We start from the raw sequence: 19786 nt of genomic DNA, 5'->3' as shown, positions 1-19786 counted from the left end.
AAACAGAATCACTAGGTTGGAAGAGATCTTCAAGATCATCAAGTCTAACCCAGCCCTAAAACCTCAACTAGACCATGGCACTAAGTGTCATATTCAGTCTTTTTTTTAAACACATCCAGTGATGGAGATTCCACCACCTCCCTAGGCAGACCATTCCAGTACTTTATCACCCTTTCTGTAAAAAACTTTTTCTTAATATCCAACCTATATTTCCCTTGACGCAGCTTGAGACTGTGTCCTCTTGTTCTGTCAGTTGCTGCCTGGAGAAAGAGACCAACACCCACCTGACTACAGCCACCCTTCAGGAAGTTGTAGAAGGTGATAAGGTCACCTCTGAGTCTCCTTTTCTCCAGGCTAAACAACCCAGGCTCCCTCAGCTGTTCCTCACAGGGTTTGTGCTCCCAGCCCCTCTCCAGCCCCGTTGCCTCCTCTGGATGTGCTCAAGCGTCTCAATGCCCTTCCTAAACTGAGAAGCCAGAACTGGACACAACACTCGAGGTGTGGCCTCACCAGTGCCCAGGACAGGGGAACAATGACCTCCCTGCTCCTGCTGGCCACACCATTCCTGATCCAGGCCAGGATGCCCTTGGGTTCCTTGGCCACCAGGGCACACCGCTGGCTCATGTTCAGCTGCTGTCACCAGTAGCCCCAGGTCCCTTCCTGCCTGGGCACTGTCCAGCCACACCATCCCCAGTGTATAATGTTGCAGGTAGTTATGGTGGCCAAAATGCAGGACTCAGCACTTGGACTTATTAAACTTCATCCCACTGGACTCTGCCCATCCACCAACTGTTCCAGGTCTCTCTGCAGAGCCCTCCCACCGTCCAATAGATTGACACACACTCCCGACTTAGTGTCATCTGCAAATTTACCAGTGAAAGACTCAATACCCCCATCCATGTCGTCAATAAAAATATTGAACAGAACTGGCCCCAGCACAGACCCCTGAGGGACACCACTGGTGCCTGGCCCCCAGCTGGATGAAGCACTGTTCACCACCATTCCTGGCCCAGCCAGCCAGTTCCTAACCCAGCAAAGAGACTCCTGTCCAAGCTGTGGGCTGCCAGTTTTTCTCATATAAAATACGGTGTGATTCAGTGTGATTTCTTTGAAAGAGCCACAAAGTATTCATATTGCTCCACAGACTAATAGGATGAACACCCCTTAGAGTCTTGCCCCACAAACTGTGGAAGGAGACTTCGCCAGTCCTTCTCCTCACCACTAGTCCACTTGACAACTTTTGTCTCAGGCTGTTGGTCAGTGAAAGGAGAGTGAGTTCACAAGGACCTGAAGATAAATGGGATCAATAGGAAGTCCTGGAAGGGTGTCACCCCTTGAAAACATTGAAAGCATGTAGTTGTGGGCATGATTTCACACCCCGTTTGGAATGTGTAAACCTTGTGAAACTCGGGGCAGTTGTTTCTTATTATTACATCTAGCTTAAAGCAGCAGTGGAATCAATGTTTTAGCAAAAAGGATGTTCATTGGTAATTAAGGGGACTCGAACATTTAACCTATCAATAAGAGCTGTGCCAGTCAGTTCAATAGATCTCATTTTCACAAGGAATTCAGATGGAATACTCTACATGCCATTCTGTTCCAGAAAAGAATCTAGTAATACTGCATTAAAAATACATCTTTCTTGAAGTAAATATTTCATTATAATGACCTATCTGACCACAGTTGTGATAATATTTTTCATAACACAATAATACCAGTGAATTTTACAACTTGCCAAGGGAAACACCTTACTATCAGGATGCATCCCAAATGTGTTCAGCTAGTTCAGCTCAAAGGAAACAATGGAGCTTATAGACATGGTAGGCTACCATTCAAGTTGGCAATGTTCCCATTACAAATATTCCTTCTTTTGAATATCTCTTGCCATCCAAGTCCTACATGATGCATATAAATTGAGCATTCTCCTTAGTGAATGACAAATTAAGAGCAGTGTCTACAAGGGAGTTTCAGGGGAGATGTGGGTAGGATCCTGTGTTACAGTGAATGAGCATCTTCAGAGCAGGCAGTGAGAGTAGAGGCCCTGATTCAGAGGTTCTTGGTGGGAATATGACCAAAGAAAGTTTTGAATCTAGCCCAAACAGGACACAACACCTCTCCAGAGGTATTTAACTTCCAGTAGGATAAAACCTCAGATAAGTGTATATAAAACTAGAGAACTTCATGTGTTTTTTGACATTTAAGGATAGTATTGTAGAGCTTGACAAGACAGGTGTTGTCTGATTAAAGAGAATGCCATGACACCCTAAAATGCCAAAAATAAAACATGTATTGTTATTTATTGCTACTATATGTATTCTACAGTTTGTATATGAGAAAGTATGATTAAAAGTCGATGAGAGACTGTTTATAAATTTTGATTGCTTCATAATTTTAACTCTGAGCAACATTTTTATCATAATTATAGGCTTTCTTAAAGCATTTATGCAGATTGTTTTATTCAAAAGGGGTTTATTCCATATAAACTCCACTCTTTTATCTCTCCATAAAATCAGTGAGAATTCCCAGCAACCACAACTCCACTAAACAGTCATCCCATTAGTAGCAGAGATATTTTCAAACAAGACAATATTAGTCTGATTTTTCTAAACATCATCTCCTGCTTTCCCAGCCAGTGAGTGTCATGGTGATAAATAGTAATGATAATCCTGAGCATATCTGTTACCTCTTTATGTCTCTTTAAAAGTATTCACAAGTTTGTTCTCATAATTCTCCTGTAATGTTCCCGTGTGCTACAGTAGCCTCGGGGAGATTAAGCCAGATATCTCATATCTTCAGCTCAAGGACATGTAAGTCCAGGGATTTAGATGCAGAGCTTATATTCACTTTGGTGATAATTCTGTGTCTAAATATCCTGGAGCCCTACAAATGCTGAAATCTAAAGGACTTAGCAGGGTCCTCAGGCTGTTTCTTGATCATTATTAATAGCCGGTTGATTGCACTGTTTCAATGCATGTGAACAGCTTTTGAGAGCTAAAGCAGGGTCTGAGTCCATGAATCCCAGCTCAGAATGGCTAATATTGATATTTTGCCTTTGAGAAGAGGGCTCTGGAGAAAACCGTCATCTCTCCTTCCTCCAGGTTTTCTCACAAAGGGTATGAGATGTCCATCCCAGCCAAAAGCCCAGGATTTCACAGTAGCAACAATCAGAGCATCGGGACATTTTGGTGGAATGTAAGGCAACAAACTGACAGCACGGCTGGATCTAAAGTAACAGAAAAGCAATCTAACCCCCTGAGTGACCCAGGGGCAGTCCTGGTAAAGCAACAAAAGTGAATCATCCTCACTGGAAGAGGCACTGAAAGGTCTGAATAGTTTAATACTAGTCACTGTCTCAGCAAGCTGTGCCTCACTGTGATCTACTCATCCCAATGACTTGAGAAGGAACTTCTCCAGCAAAGGAACTTCTACAAAGTAAACAGAAGAAGATATATACCCTCATTTTGCATATACTGCTGGGGCATCAAATGGAAAATATATTTTTACCTTCCCTGTGATGTTAAACAGATACAAAATATGTGCAATCATTTCTGCCGTTGCGGTAAAAAATTGATCTTTTAGTACGCTTGCTTGGATACTCAGAAACTGATATCTTAAAACTGTAACATATTCTGGTGGGTTCATGACAATGATGACAATGTCTAAACACTTCCTTCTTCAATGAGGAGTGTTAGGTTGCCTCAGTCTCTTTGAAGCTAAGCCTGATGCTAAGCCATGCTCCATTTTAAAGCACTACCTTCAACTTTGGTGATTTCATCAAATGACTGGATTGCATTGCAGTAGGACAATCTAATCTTTACTCCATACTTTCTACTCCTAAGTCACTTGAAAAACTGTTTTGCGCTTTAGTCTTGTAATGTATATTCTGCACTTGAATGGTGCAGACACCATTGAAAGGGGAAACAAATCTAGGACCTAACCACCTCCATTCCCCCTCCAAAAAAAAAAAAATCAACACCACACTGAGAAAATAATTCCATTACTATCTACTGCTCTAAAATTGAGAGAAGCAACCCAAACAAACAATTAGATTTCCCCTGTTGATTTTTATAGCTTGCGTGTTACAGAAGTTGTAGCTTCCCTCTGATTTCACTCCAGTATGGCTCAGGTATCATTCCACAGCAATCACAGGAACCAAGCCCATGGGAGACACAATTTTGGTGGACTTTGTTTTTGCTGTCTACAGCACAAATCCCATTTAATCCTTAAACACTAAAATTGGAATCATCTTTGTTTACATTTCCAATGTAGTTTTAGTAAATTCCCAGCTCTAACATTTAAATTTGTTGGAAAGTATTTCCACCTTGAAAACATGCTAATATTTACATTTGAAGTAATGGAATAAATACAAGTTGAGTGCCCAGATTTGTCATGACACTGCTGTTGGAGAGGGTGCTGATCTGTATTCCAGAGCAATTGTGGGACAGGCAGGTTGTCACTGGACATTTCAAGACTTGATAAAACTGCTGCATTTAGGAAAAAATATCTGGCTATGTCAATCATATTTTTACTTCTGAGGCTTGCAACTGTGTCATGGCAGAATGCTGAAAAGGAGACAGCTGTGTCTATGATGGAAAGCTGTCAAATGCTTATATAAGTATATTGATTTTAAAAAGCAAACACATTAGAACTACCAGAATGTCCATTTTAAAGTAGCAAGAAAAGATTTTTAATATCTATCAAGGATGTCAATAATTTTTTAGCAGATTTGTTGGTCACTTACTTGTTAGAAAATAAGGGTCACATTCTCCCACAGCCTTTCTTTGCAGGCAAATGGGTTGGATAACAGCTACAGGCATTTTTCTGCCTGGGGAAATTGAATAAAGACAGTCCAGGCTCCTCTCTAGAGCCAGGGACCAGCCGCAGAGCCAGCCATGCTGCCCATCAAAGTTGCAGCTACGATTGATTTAAAATAACTCAGTGGCAATTATTCCAGAATAAAATCTTATTTGTTCTTTGACGATGTGATCTGATGCTAGGCTGTAGCTGGTGTTGTCAAGGCGTGGAGGAGACCTTACCTCGGGGCTGGTGTTTGGAACCCGAGGAGTCCCCAATGCCCTCAGCGTGGAGCACTCCAGGCGAACCGCTGGGGCTTTTTAAATATATTTTTTTTTAAATCTGGGGTTTCTGAAGCGGCAACTTTCAGGTGAGACCCGGCAGCAGAGTGTCTACTATACTGCCCCAGGAGTCCTGGTAAGGGCTGGAGAAGGCTCCGAGCCCCTCTCCGACAGCCCGAGGTGCACCTCCCGCCGGGCGCGGGCTGCGGGCAGCGCCTTCTGCCCGCGTTCCCGAGCACCTGCGGCGGGACCAGCCAGGCTCGGGCGTCTCTGCCGGTCTGCAGACTAAAGCGAAAGCCCCGGCAAAGAAACGAACAAAAACCTGCGAAGAGGAAAACGCTGTAATCGAGCAGCAGAGCTTTGGGGATTTGGAGACGAGCGTGGAGAGAGTTCAGATCAAATGGGATTTAAATGTAAACAGCAGTAACTACATATGATCAATAATCACCCCGTGTGCATTCCTCTACTCATTTAACATCAGCTAGGACAGTGCAAATACTGCAAGTGAGTACTCGACAAGGAAAACAGCTGAGCGTGTGTTCAAAGTGTGGTTAATTTTTAATATGAACAATTCTTTTGAATTAAATATTTTGTTTAATCCCCTCTTATCGATATGTCTAGGACACTACATGTCTAACTTCCAAAACGATAATGTGGGTGCAGACTTATTCTGGGCAATTTGATATAATCCATATAACATCATTCGTGCAATGAATTATCTTTACTCTTCTTACTTTGTCCTAACCGGCTGAGGCAATGAACAATTTTCTGTGTAAATACTTATGACAGTTTTTAGATGCTAAAAGAAATTTTGTCCAGAAGGTCTCTCGAAGTACAGGGGAAAACCACATCTCGGTGAAGATACCAGTCTTGGAAATGTGAGTTCAAAAGGAAAAGCGGGTCATGTTTCTAATAATAACTTCCAAAAAAAATTAATTGTGATTAATATTTTCTTGCTACTGCTCATAATCTCTTGCCATGTCCTGGGCGGGTGCCCTCCACCCTTTGCAGTGGGTCTGGCCACCTCATTGCACGGTCCATCGTTCACCCTACAGAATCTGTGCTTCTGCAGCTGCCTGCTCCCTGCGTCTGCAGTCTTTCCTTTCCCTACCACCTTCTCCTAAATCAAATCCCTCAGGTCCCACTGGAGAAAACAGTCCCTGAAACCTCTGAACCTGCAATGCCCTTTCCTTCCTTCCTTCCTTCCTTCCTTCCTTCCTTCCTTCCTTCCTTCCTTCCTTCCTTCCTTCCTTCCTTCCTTCCTTCCTTCCTTCCTTCCTTCCTTCCTTCCTTCCTTCCTTCCTTCCTTCCTTCCTTCCTTCCTTCCTTCCTTCCTTCCTTCCTTCCTTCCTTCCTTCCTTCCTTCCTTCCTTCCTTCCTTCCTTCCTTCCTTCCCTCCTTCCCTCCTTCCCTCCTTCCCTCCTTCCCTCCTTCCCTCCTTCCCTCCTTCCCTCCTTCATTCAGATTCGAAGGAATGACGACAAATTCAATGAATTAAGAACCTTGGTTCCTCAGTACACACGGCAATCAGACTCAACAAGCCATCATATTTGTCCTTAATTTCGACTTTCCCAAGCACTGTTCTCATATTCCACTGTTTGAAATGTAGGAAGATTTAGCATAATTTGGAGGTCAGATTTCTAAATAAGCCTACTTTAAATAACAAACCCACACGGGAGATTGTCAGTATCTTTATTTTGTATACAGTTTACACACTGGCACCGCTTTTTAAAACCCTATATGTGGGTTAAAACTCAATTTTAAAACCCCATTTATATGAGATGTAGGTTTGACATCTGTTTGCCAGAGTGTTTTGCACTTAGCCTAACACCCACTATTAAATGACAAAATTGTGGCAGGCTGTCAAAGCCAGCTGACTGACAGCTGCTCTACTTTACAAAAAAGCCCCATTCAAATATTTGCAGGGTTGAAGCTTTCTGTAACGCTGTCGCCATTCTCCCCGTTATTTAGCATGTAAAATATAAGTCAAAGTTTTAAAGCTGCTTTCCAAAATGTTGCCATTTTTCCATATAAAAAGAGCGAGCGGTGGCTGCTGGCGGGGATCCAGCGCCAAACGCATTGGGTGGATATTTCGCTGGGTCCCCGCGTTCCTCCTATCTGCACAAACCCGATAAAACTGTCATTTAGCAGCGTTTCTTAATATTGCAGCTAATTAGAGCCGGCGTGTTATTGAAGTGAGAGCAAAAATCCACTTAAAAGAGAGGGGAGGGAGGGGGTGAAAGGAGAAGGGAGGGGAATTTTCCGTGCAGGCAGAGGTACGCGGCCGGGCACGGCTCACAGCGAGACCCCCCCGGGAAAAGGGACGGGCTCTGGGGAGGGGACACCGAGGGCATCCCGGCACTCCCGTAAGGGTCCTCCCCCCCTTTTTGCCCCCACCTCCAGGGGTCCCTCTGGGCAGCTCTGGAAGGACGTGCAAGGGACGGCTCTAGCGGAGGGTGGGCGCTGAGCCTTGGTCGAGATGTCTCCCACTTCTAGCCTCACGGATGGGGTTGTAACATTGAATTCGGGTCCTTAACACACGCCGGCCCGCTGCCCTGTTCCGCCTCCGAGCGTCAATAAGAGTCTGTAAAGGGCAACGGTGGTTTAAACTTAAAAGCGATCTTCTTTTTATTCCAACATCTCTAATGATTGTATGTGACTGAGCACCTCAAAATAGCTAACGAGGTAATCCCTGCATGCTAAGGAGTCTTTGCAGCAATTGCTGGCGTTTATTTGAAACTCGGGTACTTCCCTAGCTTTTGCGAGACAAGCAAGGCTCTGGCTGGCAACCGAATCGGAGGTTAATGTTGGGGGTGGAGGGGTGTAAGTATTAGCTTATTTTTTGAATGAGGACTAGATCCACCCCCTAATAAAAGAAGGAGACGGTCCGGCCGTAGGGAAGCGGCTGCCCGCGGTGTCCGTTCCCAGCGCTCTGGCCCCGGCACAGCTGATCCTCTCGCAGGGTTCAGCCCCGGCAGCCACGACCCGCCCGGATGCTACAGCCGGCTCCACCGGCGGCCAAAGCCATCCTCTGTTCCCCTCCTCCCTCCCTTCCCGCCGCACGTCCTCGGCACAGAGGGGCAGAACGGAAAACGGGGCACTCTCAGCTTTACCTGAAAAACTTTACCTGACTTGTGTCCATTTTAATAACCTCTATCGACTTTCCTTCCTAGAGCGATAGTCATGTTGGCAGAAAGGGACTAGAAAATAGTGTTTTAGGGAGGGAAGGAAAAAAATGCAGGGAGAAAACTAACGGCGCTGTCTAAGAAAGGGGAGGCGATGGCAGCGATCGGTGCAGGGTGGAGGAAGAGCGGACCCTCCGCAGCGATCCTGAGCGGAGAGGGGGAGGTTGACAAAGCCCGGCTCCATCCCGAGGGAAGGCCCGGAGAGGGGGAGAGAGAGGGCGGAGGGGGAGTTTGAGCCTCCCTGTGAAATCCAAGTTTATTGTCAACAAAGGAGGGTCTGGCCGGGCTCGGAGCCTCCGCCGTCCCGAGCTGCAGTACGGCGTGGGGACACGGGAGCGGGGTCCCTGGGCGGCCAGGGACCCCCAGGGTGCGGCGGGAGGGCAGGAGCAGGGTCCCGGGGCAGGCGCGGGGAGGTCGGGAGGAGGCGCGGGGAGCCCCGCGGCGCCACACAGGTGAGAGAAGGAGCACCTGGGGGTGGCTCTTCCCCTCCGGGAGGCATCTCTCCCAGAGAAAGGGGCAGGGGACAGTGGCCCAGCAGGAACGGAGAAGCAGAAAGGCAAGGCTAAAGGAGAAGGTGCGTGTGAGAAAAGGAAGGGGAAGAGAAAGAGGACGGAGGCTCCGGGCTCCACCTCCCCGCTCGGCGCGGCGCTCCAGCTGCTCTCAAACCAACTGCTCAATTCTATTCACTGCCGCGACGGAACAAAAAAGTGGCTATTTATTAGAATACTTGTTTGCTATTGTTCAGTGCCACACAAAAGCCGTTTCATTATGTTGGGGTGGGGAGAAAAGCCCCTCTCTTTTTTTTTTTTTTTTTTCTTTCCTTTTCTTTTTTTTTTTTTTTTCTTTTCTCTCCAGACCGAAACAATAACTTGAAATTGTCTTTAAAGTCTTTTCCATCAATAATAAATTTCATTTTCTTTCTCCCGCTCTCCCTCTCTCCCCCTCTCCTGTGCGGTGTGTATGTGTGTGCCTGCGCGTGTGTGTGAGGGGGAGAGAGAGGGAGCGAGTGAGCGAGAGAGCGCGAATGGTGAGTGTGCGTGTGTCGCCGGGCACTCGTGGCTCGGGCACAGCCGCCTGGGAGCTGCGGCTGGGCGAGGGGCGAGCAGGAGACCGCCGGCTCCGTGTCGCGCTGCCCCGCACCTGCGGGCACGGTCGGAGGAAGGTGTGAACTAGGCTAGAGCAGAGGAAAACAAACAAACAAACAAACAAGCTAACAAAGTAATAATATTAAGGCTGTCCCTTCAGATGATATGTTGGGAGGAGGCTGGAGCTGGAAGAGCAACTGTAAGTGTGCCTCTAACTTTTGAGGGGGGTCTTCGCCCTGTCTTGGGAATGGAGGAGGGGAAGCCGGCGAGGGGAGGGCTTCCAAGTTACTTTTGCTTCAAGGAGGGAAGAGCCGGTTGCAGTCACTGGGTTATCGGCTGTGACACGGATTTGGGGGGGTGCGGGTGTGGTGCAACAGCGTTTTGGGCTGCCCCCCTCCGCCTTTTGGGGAAGACGCCTCACTGGGTTTTGAGGCGGGGGAGGGAAGCGGCAGCCGGGCAGGGGCAGGGGGCTGCGGGAGGGCTGGGGCGGGGAGGGCGCCGGGGGCGGCGGCGCTGCCTCCCGAGCGCGCAGCGCCCGCTCCGCTTACACGTTCCAAAATTAACATGTCGGTGCGCGGGTGCCATTTAGTGAAAGGTGTCTTGGGCAAAGAATCAATTTCGCTGTGACTGACCGGCGGGCTTGACTGTATTAATACTGCCAAAAAAAAAAAAAAAAAAAAAAAAAAAAAAAAAAAAAAGGAAATCAATAGGCAGAGCAACCCTCAGCTATTACAACTAATGCCTGCTTAATCTCTCCCCCTGGGAGAGAGCATTCGCATGGGCTCCCAGCACTGCTACTGCGGCCGGGCTGAGCCCGGCTGGATCTTCCCAAGGAACGGGGATCCCCGGATCCGGTCCTCTGTGAAAATGACAGCTGCCGGCACCTCTCGACAGGAAGGTTGTGCCCAGCCTCTCGAAGCCAAGTCCCAGCCCGGAGGTTAAGGCTATCTGGCGTGGTCCCACCCAGATCTTACCCTCCCTCCCCAGCTGCAAAGTGACTGTAGAGTTTCTCACTATTGCTATAAAGTATTGGGATATTACAAAAGGTGAAATGGATTTTCCCTCTCATAATTGACGGTGGTATTTGAGGTCGATCAACAGGCAGTGCAGCAAGGTTGTACATCTATCGATCAGGGAGGAGACGCGTTTTGGCTGAATCTCTTTCCAGAAACAGGTGTTTAAACATGATAGCAGCTCCAGTCAATTAACCCATTAAAACCCCGTTTTATCGCATTGATTCCGCAGGCTGCCATAAAAGGTTATGTTTTGAAAGACTCTTTGTTAAGGGGGGGTGGGGGTTTGGATGGATGGATGGATGGATGGATGGATGGATGGATGGATGGATGGATGGATGGATGGATGGGTGGGGATAGGGAGAGTGGTTGCAAATTGTCCCCAGAGGCACAGTATGGAGCAGGCAGTGAGATGCCGCACTGCTGTTTCTTCCCACCAAGCCAGGCTGCCCCAGCCGCTCAGCGCGCCCCGCCGCTCCTGGTCCCGGCTCCACGGACGGGCAGAACGGCCGCTGCGGGCCCGGGGGACTGGCGCCATCCCCTCCCTGCCATGGGCCGCTCTGTGCGCAGACCCTGTGGCAAAAATTGACACATCCACCTCGAGAAAGCATCTCCCGTGAGAGCTGCTCTTCCCACCCGGGGAGGAGGGGTCCGGCCGGGGGCGGGGGCTACTGCCCTGCACCGGCTGCGGGCCGCGTCAGGCTGTGGGTGCAGCTAAACTGTAGCCCCAGCTATTTGCAAGCGCTGGTATTCCTAAAACAGGGCAGTGTGTGAACAACCTGACTCCCTCCCCACCCCCGTCCGCGCCAGCACCTTTTTCAGGTTCGCCAGTCTCTTTGCTGAAGGTGTCGGTAGCGGCTTGTTTGCTATCCCGCTTTACGGTGGCTACTAGGGAATCCGTTTAAGGACAGTGTGAAATAACAGTCAGTGATCTGCTGAAAAACAGATGACAATCACCCCTTTTCCAAAAGCCAAATAAAGACGGGATCCCGACACCGACCAAGTAACCGGGATCTCCCTGTGGTAGGAAAGAAACCGGGTTTTTCTCTTCCTTTCACTGGGGTTCGCTATCTGCCTTCCCATGGCTAGAATTCTGCACTGGATGGAGCAAGAGGATCATGTATTTCCTCTGAGTAATTCCCCTCTTTAATTTCCAGACCAGCGGTCTGAGATTATTTAGATGTTTCTAGTTTTGCCCTTGTTTGCTGTTTTTCTAAGTAAGCACTGAATGCGTGACCGAAAAGGTTTGAAACCGTGTCAAAGTGATGTTTTAATCTCATTGAAAGGTGTAGTAAACGAGAAGATGTAATTTGGGTGGGATGTTTCGATGAAAGGAGAGATTGGAGTGGATGACACTTTCGCTCTCCTGTGAACCTCATGTCATGTTTATATTGAAGCCTGTGTAGCTAATCTAATTTGCAATAACAGGATGGCCTGCAAGAAGGAAGCTTCTATATTATTTAGAGTTTTTTCTTTCCTCGTTTATTTTTTTACATAAATTCATTCTGACTTGCCATGAATGATGCCTTTTCAATTTGGGGATAGCTGACGAGGATGCAAACCAGAAATATTACCTTTATGGTGTTCTGAGCGACGCGCCACAGACAAAACCATCCAGGTTGCCCTGCTGTAAATGGGATGCCGCATTTGGGCTTGCGAAGCTCTTTTTCTGTGACTGACATTTCAGCGGCGCAATTTTAAAGATTATCTACGTAATAACTCCACATGTCGTTCTAGTCCGACAGACTCTCCACCCCCGCAGCTCTTCCTTTTCCTTTACAAGTTTACAGTTACAAAACTAAACTCTTTTAAAATACTTTTCTTTCGGTGGAAAGTAAATTGCTAGGTAGGTTTTATATTGGTGGGGATTTTTTTTCTTGATTTTTTTGTTGTTGTTATTTTGTTTTTGTTTTTGTTTTTTGTCTAAAGGATTACTCGATAACCCGACTGTAAAAAGTAAATGGTCTGGCTATCCTTTTAGGTAGAAACCCCAAACCGTGAAAAATAGGGCAGTGCAAACTTTCATCTTCCGCGAGATGCTGATCAGCACATATTCCCGGCGTGTGCCTTGGTAATAATAATTTTAAAAGAAATTTAGAAATCCAAACAGACATGAAAAGTACAACTTCCGTGTAATATAAGGTGTATTCAGCCTGTTAATTATAGGGAGTTGTGTCATTGGAATGCTATCAATGACTTGTTCAATTTTATTGTAATTACTAACAAAACTAGACAAGGATGGATCACAATACAGGTGTTCCTCTTTCGGAACAATGTTGTGCTAGAAGTCGAGCTGATGCGAGCATAAACAAACATTTTAGAAAATTCTCCTGCTGGCAAAACTTCGTAAAGGCACGATTCTGTTTTTTCTACCGACTCGAAAGTCCCACCGGGGGAAAGATCGGGAACTTTCCAAGGCGAGGGGACACGCAGAGTGTCCTGCGGGGAAGAGGAGGGGGGAAGAAAATCTCTGCTTAGGCGCGGTCTGGGAGGTGGGCCGTCCCTACCGAGGTGGGACCCCTTCCCTTTGCAATGCCGGACACCCCCGGCACACCCGCCCGCCTGGACCCGCTGTCGCCCTGGGGCGGCCGCCGGCTGCTGCGGAGATCAGACGTGCGGGGAGATCGATACCACGTCTGTTAGGCGCAATGGAAATATAAAGCTTATTTTCAAAGCCACTAAAAGCTAGAAAGGAAGGAGAGAAAATAGGAAGGCTGGTATATACAAACTCTTCGGAAAGGGGCAATTTATCGACTCTGTGGAAAGAGCGGTGATGCAGAATTCCTTTAGAAAAATGGCTTCAGCCGCCATCTGACACAAAAAATACATAAATAGATGGCAGTACCTACATGGAGCAGCAGCCTACCCTCGGGCCGCTTTGATTTTGCCCGGAGCAGGCTGGCCCTGAGCACACCCCCGTGCTCAGTGTCGCGCCCCCTGCCCAGCACCCGCGCCCCGCAGGGCGGGTGGCTCCCGGCAGCCGAGCCAAGCCCGCCCGGTTGTGCAGCTGCTCTCATTAGGACTTCAGAAATCTTTCGAGCCCGTCCCGTACCACCCTGGGCGTTCCCCCGCCGTGCTCCCGACTTTGCCCAGGGGCACCCCCGCAGGACGGTCTCAGTGCTGGCGGCCCTGGTTGCCCCCTTCCCGCGTGCTCCCAGCCTGACGGTGGGCGACCCGTTGGCTGGGGTGGAGACAGGGAAAGCGGCCTGTGAGCCACCGACCCCCGCCCAAGCCGCTCCGGGGAGTCGCGGCGAGGTCCCGCAGCGGGGCTGCCGCTCGGCTCGGCCGGTGTCGCAGCGGTCCAGGCTGTCTGGGAGCGGCGGCCGGGAGCGTGGCGTGCCGAGGCGGCGGCAGAACAGCCCTTACTCTCCTCACGCTTCCAGTTGGTTGGCACGGCTCTCCTGGGCGAAGGGGGGAGACATTTCTCGTCAGGGAATTTTAGCCCTTTCCTACCCCCCTTTTCTTTTTCCCCCTTCCCTTTCATTCATAAACCTGGTGGCTATAGACGCAGCTTGAATATTGACGTCTCTTCCCCCAACTGCTCCTCCGTTAACCCAATTACAGAATTCATCAAGAACTGTGTTGAATTATCTCTTTCCATACAGTATCAGCATTAGCCTAATTAAAAGCTATAATGTCTGATATAATGATTAAATCGTTAGCTCTGCTGTAGGGAAGCAATATTTTGTTTTCCCTTCAATTAGAAGCTGATTGAGGTTTTCAGAGCAGGTCAGCTGTGAAATTTGAATTATATGTGTGAGTACCGTTCACAGGGTGAGCCCCTACTCGAAAGCTCCAGAGATTCTCCATACGCTTTTACCCGGCAAGCTGAGAAAAGACAACAAAACACAGAGAGAGCTCGTAGCTGATTTGGGACTGAGGCTGTAGGATGGCACAGAACAGTTGTTAACGCTGCAAAAGAAAGCGGGACTTTATTCAGACACCCTTTCTCCAACCATTCCACCTCGACTGGGTAGCAAGCAGGTCGTGTTGAAAGCTGTGATCCCCGAGTGGCTAAGTCACCGAGGCAGGAAAATGCTTCCCCTCTCTCCTTTGCCTGCTCTTTCTGCTCCCTCCCGGTTTGCTCGCTTTGGCCCAAGTAATAGCACCATGGTAGCGAGGGAGTGCTTTGCATTTCCCTCTGACTAGCGGATTTTGGAGTAAAGTGCCAGAGGAGCTGCAAGCGATCCCACTCCCTCCCCGCCTGGCGAGGGATCAGGCAGCATCTCTCACGAGCATCTCCGACGGCATCGCCCCGACGCGGGCTGGCGCTCGCCGGCCGGGACCCGGGGCGAGGGAGGCACGGCGGCAGCCAGCAGACGGCGATCGCCGCCTTTTCCGGGGCGCCCGGCTCGGCCCCGCCGCCCCGCTGCCTCCTCCCCGTCTGCGAGTGCACAGAGGGCAGGCACAGCCTCGGGCGGGCGACCCCCGGCCCGCGGGTGCGGCCCTCCACACACCGCCCGCCGAGGCGCGTCCCACCTCGCAGTGCGGAGCTGGAGGGGAGCCGTGGCCGTGGGAGGTCACTGCGACGGGCCTGCGACAAGCCCTCGCTGGTACCTGTCCCCTCCGCGGGCCCGGAGGGCGACAGGGGCCGCGGCAGGGCCTTTCGCCTGCCCCGGTCCCGCTCCCTGTGCGGGACCTCCTCTCCGCCTCCCCTCTGACTTCCCTGCAGCGTTTACCCAGCGCGCACCACACCCCCGGCCGCCCCCACCTATTCCCTCCACCACCCGACTCCTGGTTCTTTGCGACCCCACTTTTCTGCAGGGGAAAGGCAGAGGACCTCTCATCTCCGGGCGTAGCCTCGGCTTGCACTACCCCAGCCCCGCAGCCCTGTCAAAAGACACCCGCAAAAGTGCTTGACCTCGTTCCCTGTCCCGTGAATCGGGACCTGCACTACCTTTACCACGGGAGAAAAGCCCCTGGCTGCCCCCCGAAGTGGCTTTTACACCTTCCTCCTGCCCGTTCAGTCGTAGACACGCCCTGGCCGAAGGTGAGCGGGTGCACCTGGGCCAGAGGCAAGAGGGACTCCAGGCAGCAGCATATCCTCGCTCCCTGCTCTCTGTCCGCGTTTCTCCCCGCCACCGTGTTCGTGGTAATTTGACTACCTCTAGGGAAGGGAAGGGGCTTTCCATGTTTATTTGCCGGGTGTCAGGAAAAAGAGGGTGAGCCCCACACCGGGAAGAAGCCCAGGAGGGGACAGGCCCCGGGAGGGTGTGGATTAGCAGCTGCCTCTGCACCAAGGAAGGGAAAGTTCAGCCTCAGGCACAGTTTCCCTGAACGTGAGGGGGAGGGAAGCTGGTGTGTATCCCCAATTCCCAGGGATAAGGGTGTGTTCCCACGGAGTCCACTGACTGGCAGGATGCCCCACAGCGATTCGACCCATTTATTTGTCAGGAGGCCTTTAGGTGCCTTATCAAATTTCAGGGAAATACCTCTAGGACCTTGGGTGGATAGTTAGCAAGCCATGCCACCTTGTCTCGCAGATTTTACTCCTCATATCTTCATTTGGCCATCCAAGTGGAAATGCATCTTTCTGTAGTAACCTTCTCCCCCCTCTCCCTCCCCTCCTATCCCAACCAGTTATACTTTTAATACATAATTTAGGAATCACAAGGCCCTCCCCTGTTTTGCCATGGCAGAGATAGAAACTTGAGAAACTATCAGCTAGAGGAGCATGGGTCCGTTCCTGCACCGTCTCCCCTGCACTTTTTGCACCCTTAGGACTGACTGGGAGAGAAAAGTGTCCTCCCAAAAGCATCGGCACCCGAGTTAACAGCATCACTCAGACTGAGCTCAAGGGCTGGAAGCAGGCTGAGCCTTTGGCAGTCAGAAATGCAGAAACGCTTTCCTCTCCCCAGCAAACCCAGATTATCATGACGAGTCATTGGGGGAAAAAAAAAAGTCTAATCCTAGCCCAGTGCCTAAGACCGGTGCTTTGTTTCCTGCAGAAAACTTCTGGTGGCAATAACAGTAAGTGGGGGAGTTTGCAGCGTGATTCCAGCCTTGGATGGCCACTAGGGTCAGGAAAATTAACATGGACCGTGAAAAGAGCAGGCACGCTGTGTGTGCCTTTCTCCACCTGGCAAAGGATGATGGGGGTGGCCATTTATACATGCGCGGGCATTTGTGCGACGGACTTGTCATTCCTATGGCTGCAATTGAAGACTGCAGCATGAATTTCCATGTGGACCATTCTCTCCCCCTTATAAAATAACTATAATCTCACAGGACAGCCAGGGCACAAAGGTAGTCTTTTAATATTTTCAAGGGGGAAAAAAAAAGCCATACACCTGTACTTACTATATACAAAGATAACATGTTTCCGTGTACGTTCTTTAGTCGCAGGTGCTTTTAACTCCCCTAGGACTAAATGAAAAACGACTGCGTCCAGCCTCTTCCGCATGCCTGGGCCTGGGAGCAGTTTTAACACCTGGGAGAGACGTCTGAGGGAGCTCCACAGAAATCTCCAGAACGAAGTCCCGCGAAAAAGGCGTGTTTGCGTGCCGCTCGCACGGCTGCGGTAGCGGGGCGGACAGCCTGGGGCGCCTCAGCACCCCTGAGCACTGCTCGACGGTCGTCTCAGTGAGGGGGGCGCCCGGCGGGGACGGGACGGCCCGCGGCTCCGGGGCTCCCTGAGGCGATGCCCGGAGGGCCCGGAGGGGCGGCCGGGGGCTGAGGGGGTGTCCCCGCCGCGGGGGCGCCCTCGGGGGCCGCGGGCGGGACGCGGCCCCTCCGCCCGCCCCCACCGCGCGCGGCGCGCCCCGCCGCACGTCACCGCTCGGCGCGCGCCATATGCAAATCAGCGCCCGCCGGAGCGCCCCCATTGGCCGCCGCCAGGCGATTTAAGGCGGGCTCGGCGCGCGCCGTATGGCTGCGGCGCCGCTCGCCCGCGCGCCCGGGGCTCCTCCTCCCGCGCCGGCCCCGTCCCGGCCCCGCCGGCCCGTCCCGCCCGGGCCGCGGGAGGGAGACCACCGCCAGCAAATTACTGTGCCGCCGCGCCCCGGCCGCCGGGCTCGGCGCGTGTTTTGGTTGGGCTCCTTCCCCCACCCCCTCCCTCCCCCGATCCTCCTCCTGCCTTTTTTTTTTTTCCTCAGTTAACGTTGAAATACTTTTTTTTTTTTTCGCCTCCTTTTCGCGTGGCGGTGGGTTCTCCTCTCTTCTGCTCCATTCACCTGCGATCAGCGGATGCAAGTCACACACGCTCCCTCCCCTCCCTCTCTTTCTCCAAGTTAGCAGCAAAGAACAAAAAAAAAATAGCTCCGTTAAGGATAAGAGCGGGAGCGGAGGGGTGTGCGCGCGTCTGCCGGGGAGCGCCGGCGAGCGGAGGACACCGCCGACGGCTCCGCACACTCCTCCCGCCGCGCCAAGTGAAGCAGCAAGTTTGCCGTGCACCTGTTTGAGCAGCTCGAACCCCCGTCGCCACCGAGCCCTGAAAGTGATTTGCGAAAGGGAGAAAGTTTTTCGCCGGCAGGGTCGCCGATCGCTCTCCTCGTTTTCTTCTCCTCCTTTTTTTTTTTTTTTTTTTTTTTTTTTTTTTTTTTTTTTTTTTTTTGCACGGCGGTCGCTACCTAGATACAAGCGGGTTTCTACTCTCTCGCTTCCCGTCCTCCCGGGCTCCTCTATGTTTGATTCCTTTTTCACGTCTGGCACCGGTGGAAAATAAAAAAGCTATTTGAATGTACAGCATGATGATGGAGACGGACTTGCACTCCCCTGGCGGAGCCCAGGCCCCCACGAACCTCTCGGGGCAGACCGGAGCGGGAGGTGGCGGAGGCGGCGGCGGCGGCGGGGGAAACAAAGCGAACCAGGACCGGGTCAAGAGACCTATGAACGCCTTCATGGTGTGGTCGCGGGGCCAGCGGAGGAAGATGGCCCAGGAGAACCCCAAAATGCACAACTCGGAGATCAGCAAGCGCCTGGGGGCCGAGTGGAAAGTCATGTCGGAGGCCGAGAAGAGACCGTTCATCGACGAGGCGAAGCGGCTGCGGGCGCTGCACATGAAGGAGCACCCGGATTATAAATACCGGCCACGGCGGAAGACCAAGACCCTGCTCAAGAAGGACAAGTACTCGCTGGCCGGGGGGCTGCTGAGCGCCGGGTCGGCCGGGGGAGGCCCGGCCGGCGTCGGCGTGGGCATGGGCGTCGGCGTCAGCCCGGGCGGCGTCGGGCAGCGGCTGGAGAGCCCCGGCGGCACGGCCAGCGGCGGCTACGCGCACATGAACGGCTGGGCCAACGGCGCCTACCCGGGCTCGGTGGCGGCGGCGGCGGCGGCGGCGGCGATGATGCAGGAGGCGCAGCTCGCCTACAGCCAGCACCCGGGCAGCGGGGGGCATCCGCACCATCCGCACCCACATCACCCGCACCACCCGCACAACCCGCAGCCCATGCACCGCTACGACATGGGTGCCCTGCAGTACAGCCCCATCTCCAACTCGCAGGGCTACATGAGCGCCTCGCCCTCGGGCTACGGCGCCCTGCCCTACGGCTCCCAGCCCCACCAGAACTCGGCGGCGGCGGCGGCGGCAGCGGCGGCGGCGGCGGCCGCCTCCTCGGGTGCGCTGGGCGCCCTGGGCTCGCTGGTCAAGTCGGAGCCCAGCGTGAGCCCGCCCGTCACCTCGCACTCGCGGGCCCCGTGCCCCGGGGACCTGCGGGAGATGATCAGCATGTACTTACCGGCCGGGGAAGGCGGGGATCCGGCGGCCGCTGCCGCGCAGAGCCGGCTCCACTCCCTGCCCCAGCACTATCAGAGCGCCAGCACGGGGGTGAACGGCACCGTTCCCTTGACGCATATCTGAGCCCCCGCCAGCACCGGAGCGCCGGAGGCAGGCACGGACGCGGGCACCGGCTCGGCCCCGGCCCCGGGCCGGCCCGCAGGACTGCGCGCCCCGCCGCTGCCACCGCACGCTCAGCCCCGGCCGCCTGCCCGCGCCCCGGCCCCGCGCCGCTCCTGCCCCGCTCCCAGGTTCCCCCCCTCTTATTTTTGCCTTCGCGCCCCTTACCTCCAGCCCCCCCGCCTCTCTCCTTTTTTTTTTTTCTTTCTTTCTTCCTTTTTGTACAGAAATGTTTTGATGTTCTTGTAATATTAATAATAAATAATAATAATAATAACGAGAGAGAGAAAAGGTAACGGTTGCTTTACTTACCTTTTTTTAGAAGGACTAGTTTATGAAACTAGTTTTAGACTGAACTTCTGTGTTTTATCGAGACTTTTGTACAGTATTTATCATTCACCCAAGGGACATAGAGCATTTATTTGCAAAAGAGGAGAAAGAGAAAGAAAGAGAGAAAGGGGGTGGATGGCGGCGAAAAGAAAAAATACCAATAATAAACACACAAAGTTGTAGGTGATGCCAACTTTTATACCGCGCGGAACCGCTACGATTTCAGTCACGGATCGCTTCTTGCGAAGGCTTTTATTGACTAATTAA

General features: G+C 51.7%; 1 protein-coding gene across 1 annotated transcript; it reads left to right on the top strand.

Moving 5' to 3' along the window:
• Positions 1–17505: 17505 nt before the first annotated feature.
• On the top strand, positions 17506–19403 carry SOX1 (SRY-box transcription factor 1). Its single transcript, XM_063393565.1, has one exon. It carries the CDS (start codon positions 18035–18037, stop codon positions 19151–19153), a length of 1119 nt encoding a protein of 372 aa, XP_063249635.1. The 5' UTR covers positions 17506–18034; the 3' UTR covers positions 19154–19403.
• The last annotated feature ends 383 nt before the right edge of the window (positions 19404–19786 follow it).

Source organism: Prinia subflava, chromosome 3 (assembly GCF_021018805.1).
Source record: "Prinia subflava isolate CZ2003 ecotype Zambia chromosome 3, Cam_Psub_1.2, whole genome shotgun sequence".
Taxonomy (NCBI): Eukaryota; Metazoa; Chordata; class Aves; order Passeriformes; family Cisticolidae; genus Prinia; species Prinia subflava.
Note: the sequence above shows the minus strand (reverse complement) of the source record. Positions and strands in the feature narration are given on the sequence as shown.

Excerpts from the sequence above, each read along its gene's own strand:
- SOX1 (XM_063393565.1), top strand. The coding sequence starts at position 18,035 with ATGTACAGCATGATGATGGAGACGGACTTGCACTCCCCTGGCGGAGCC.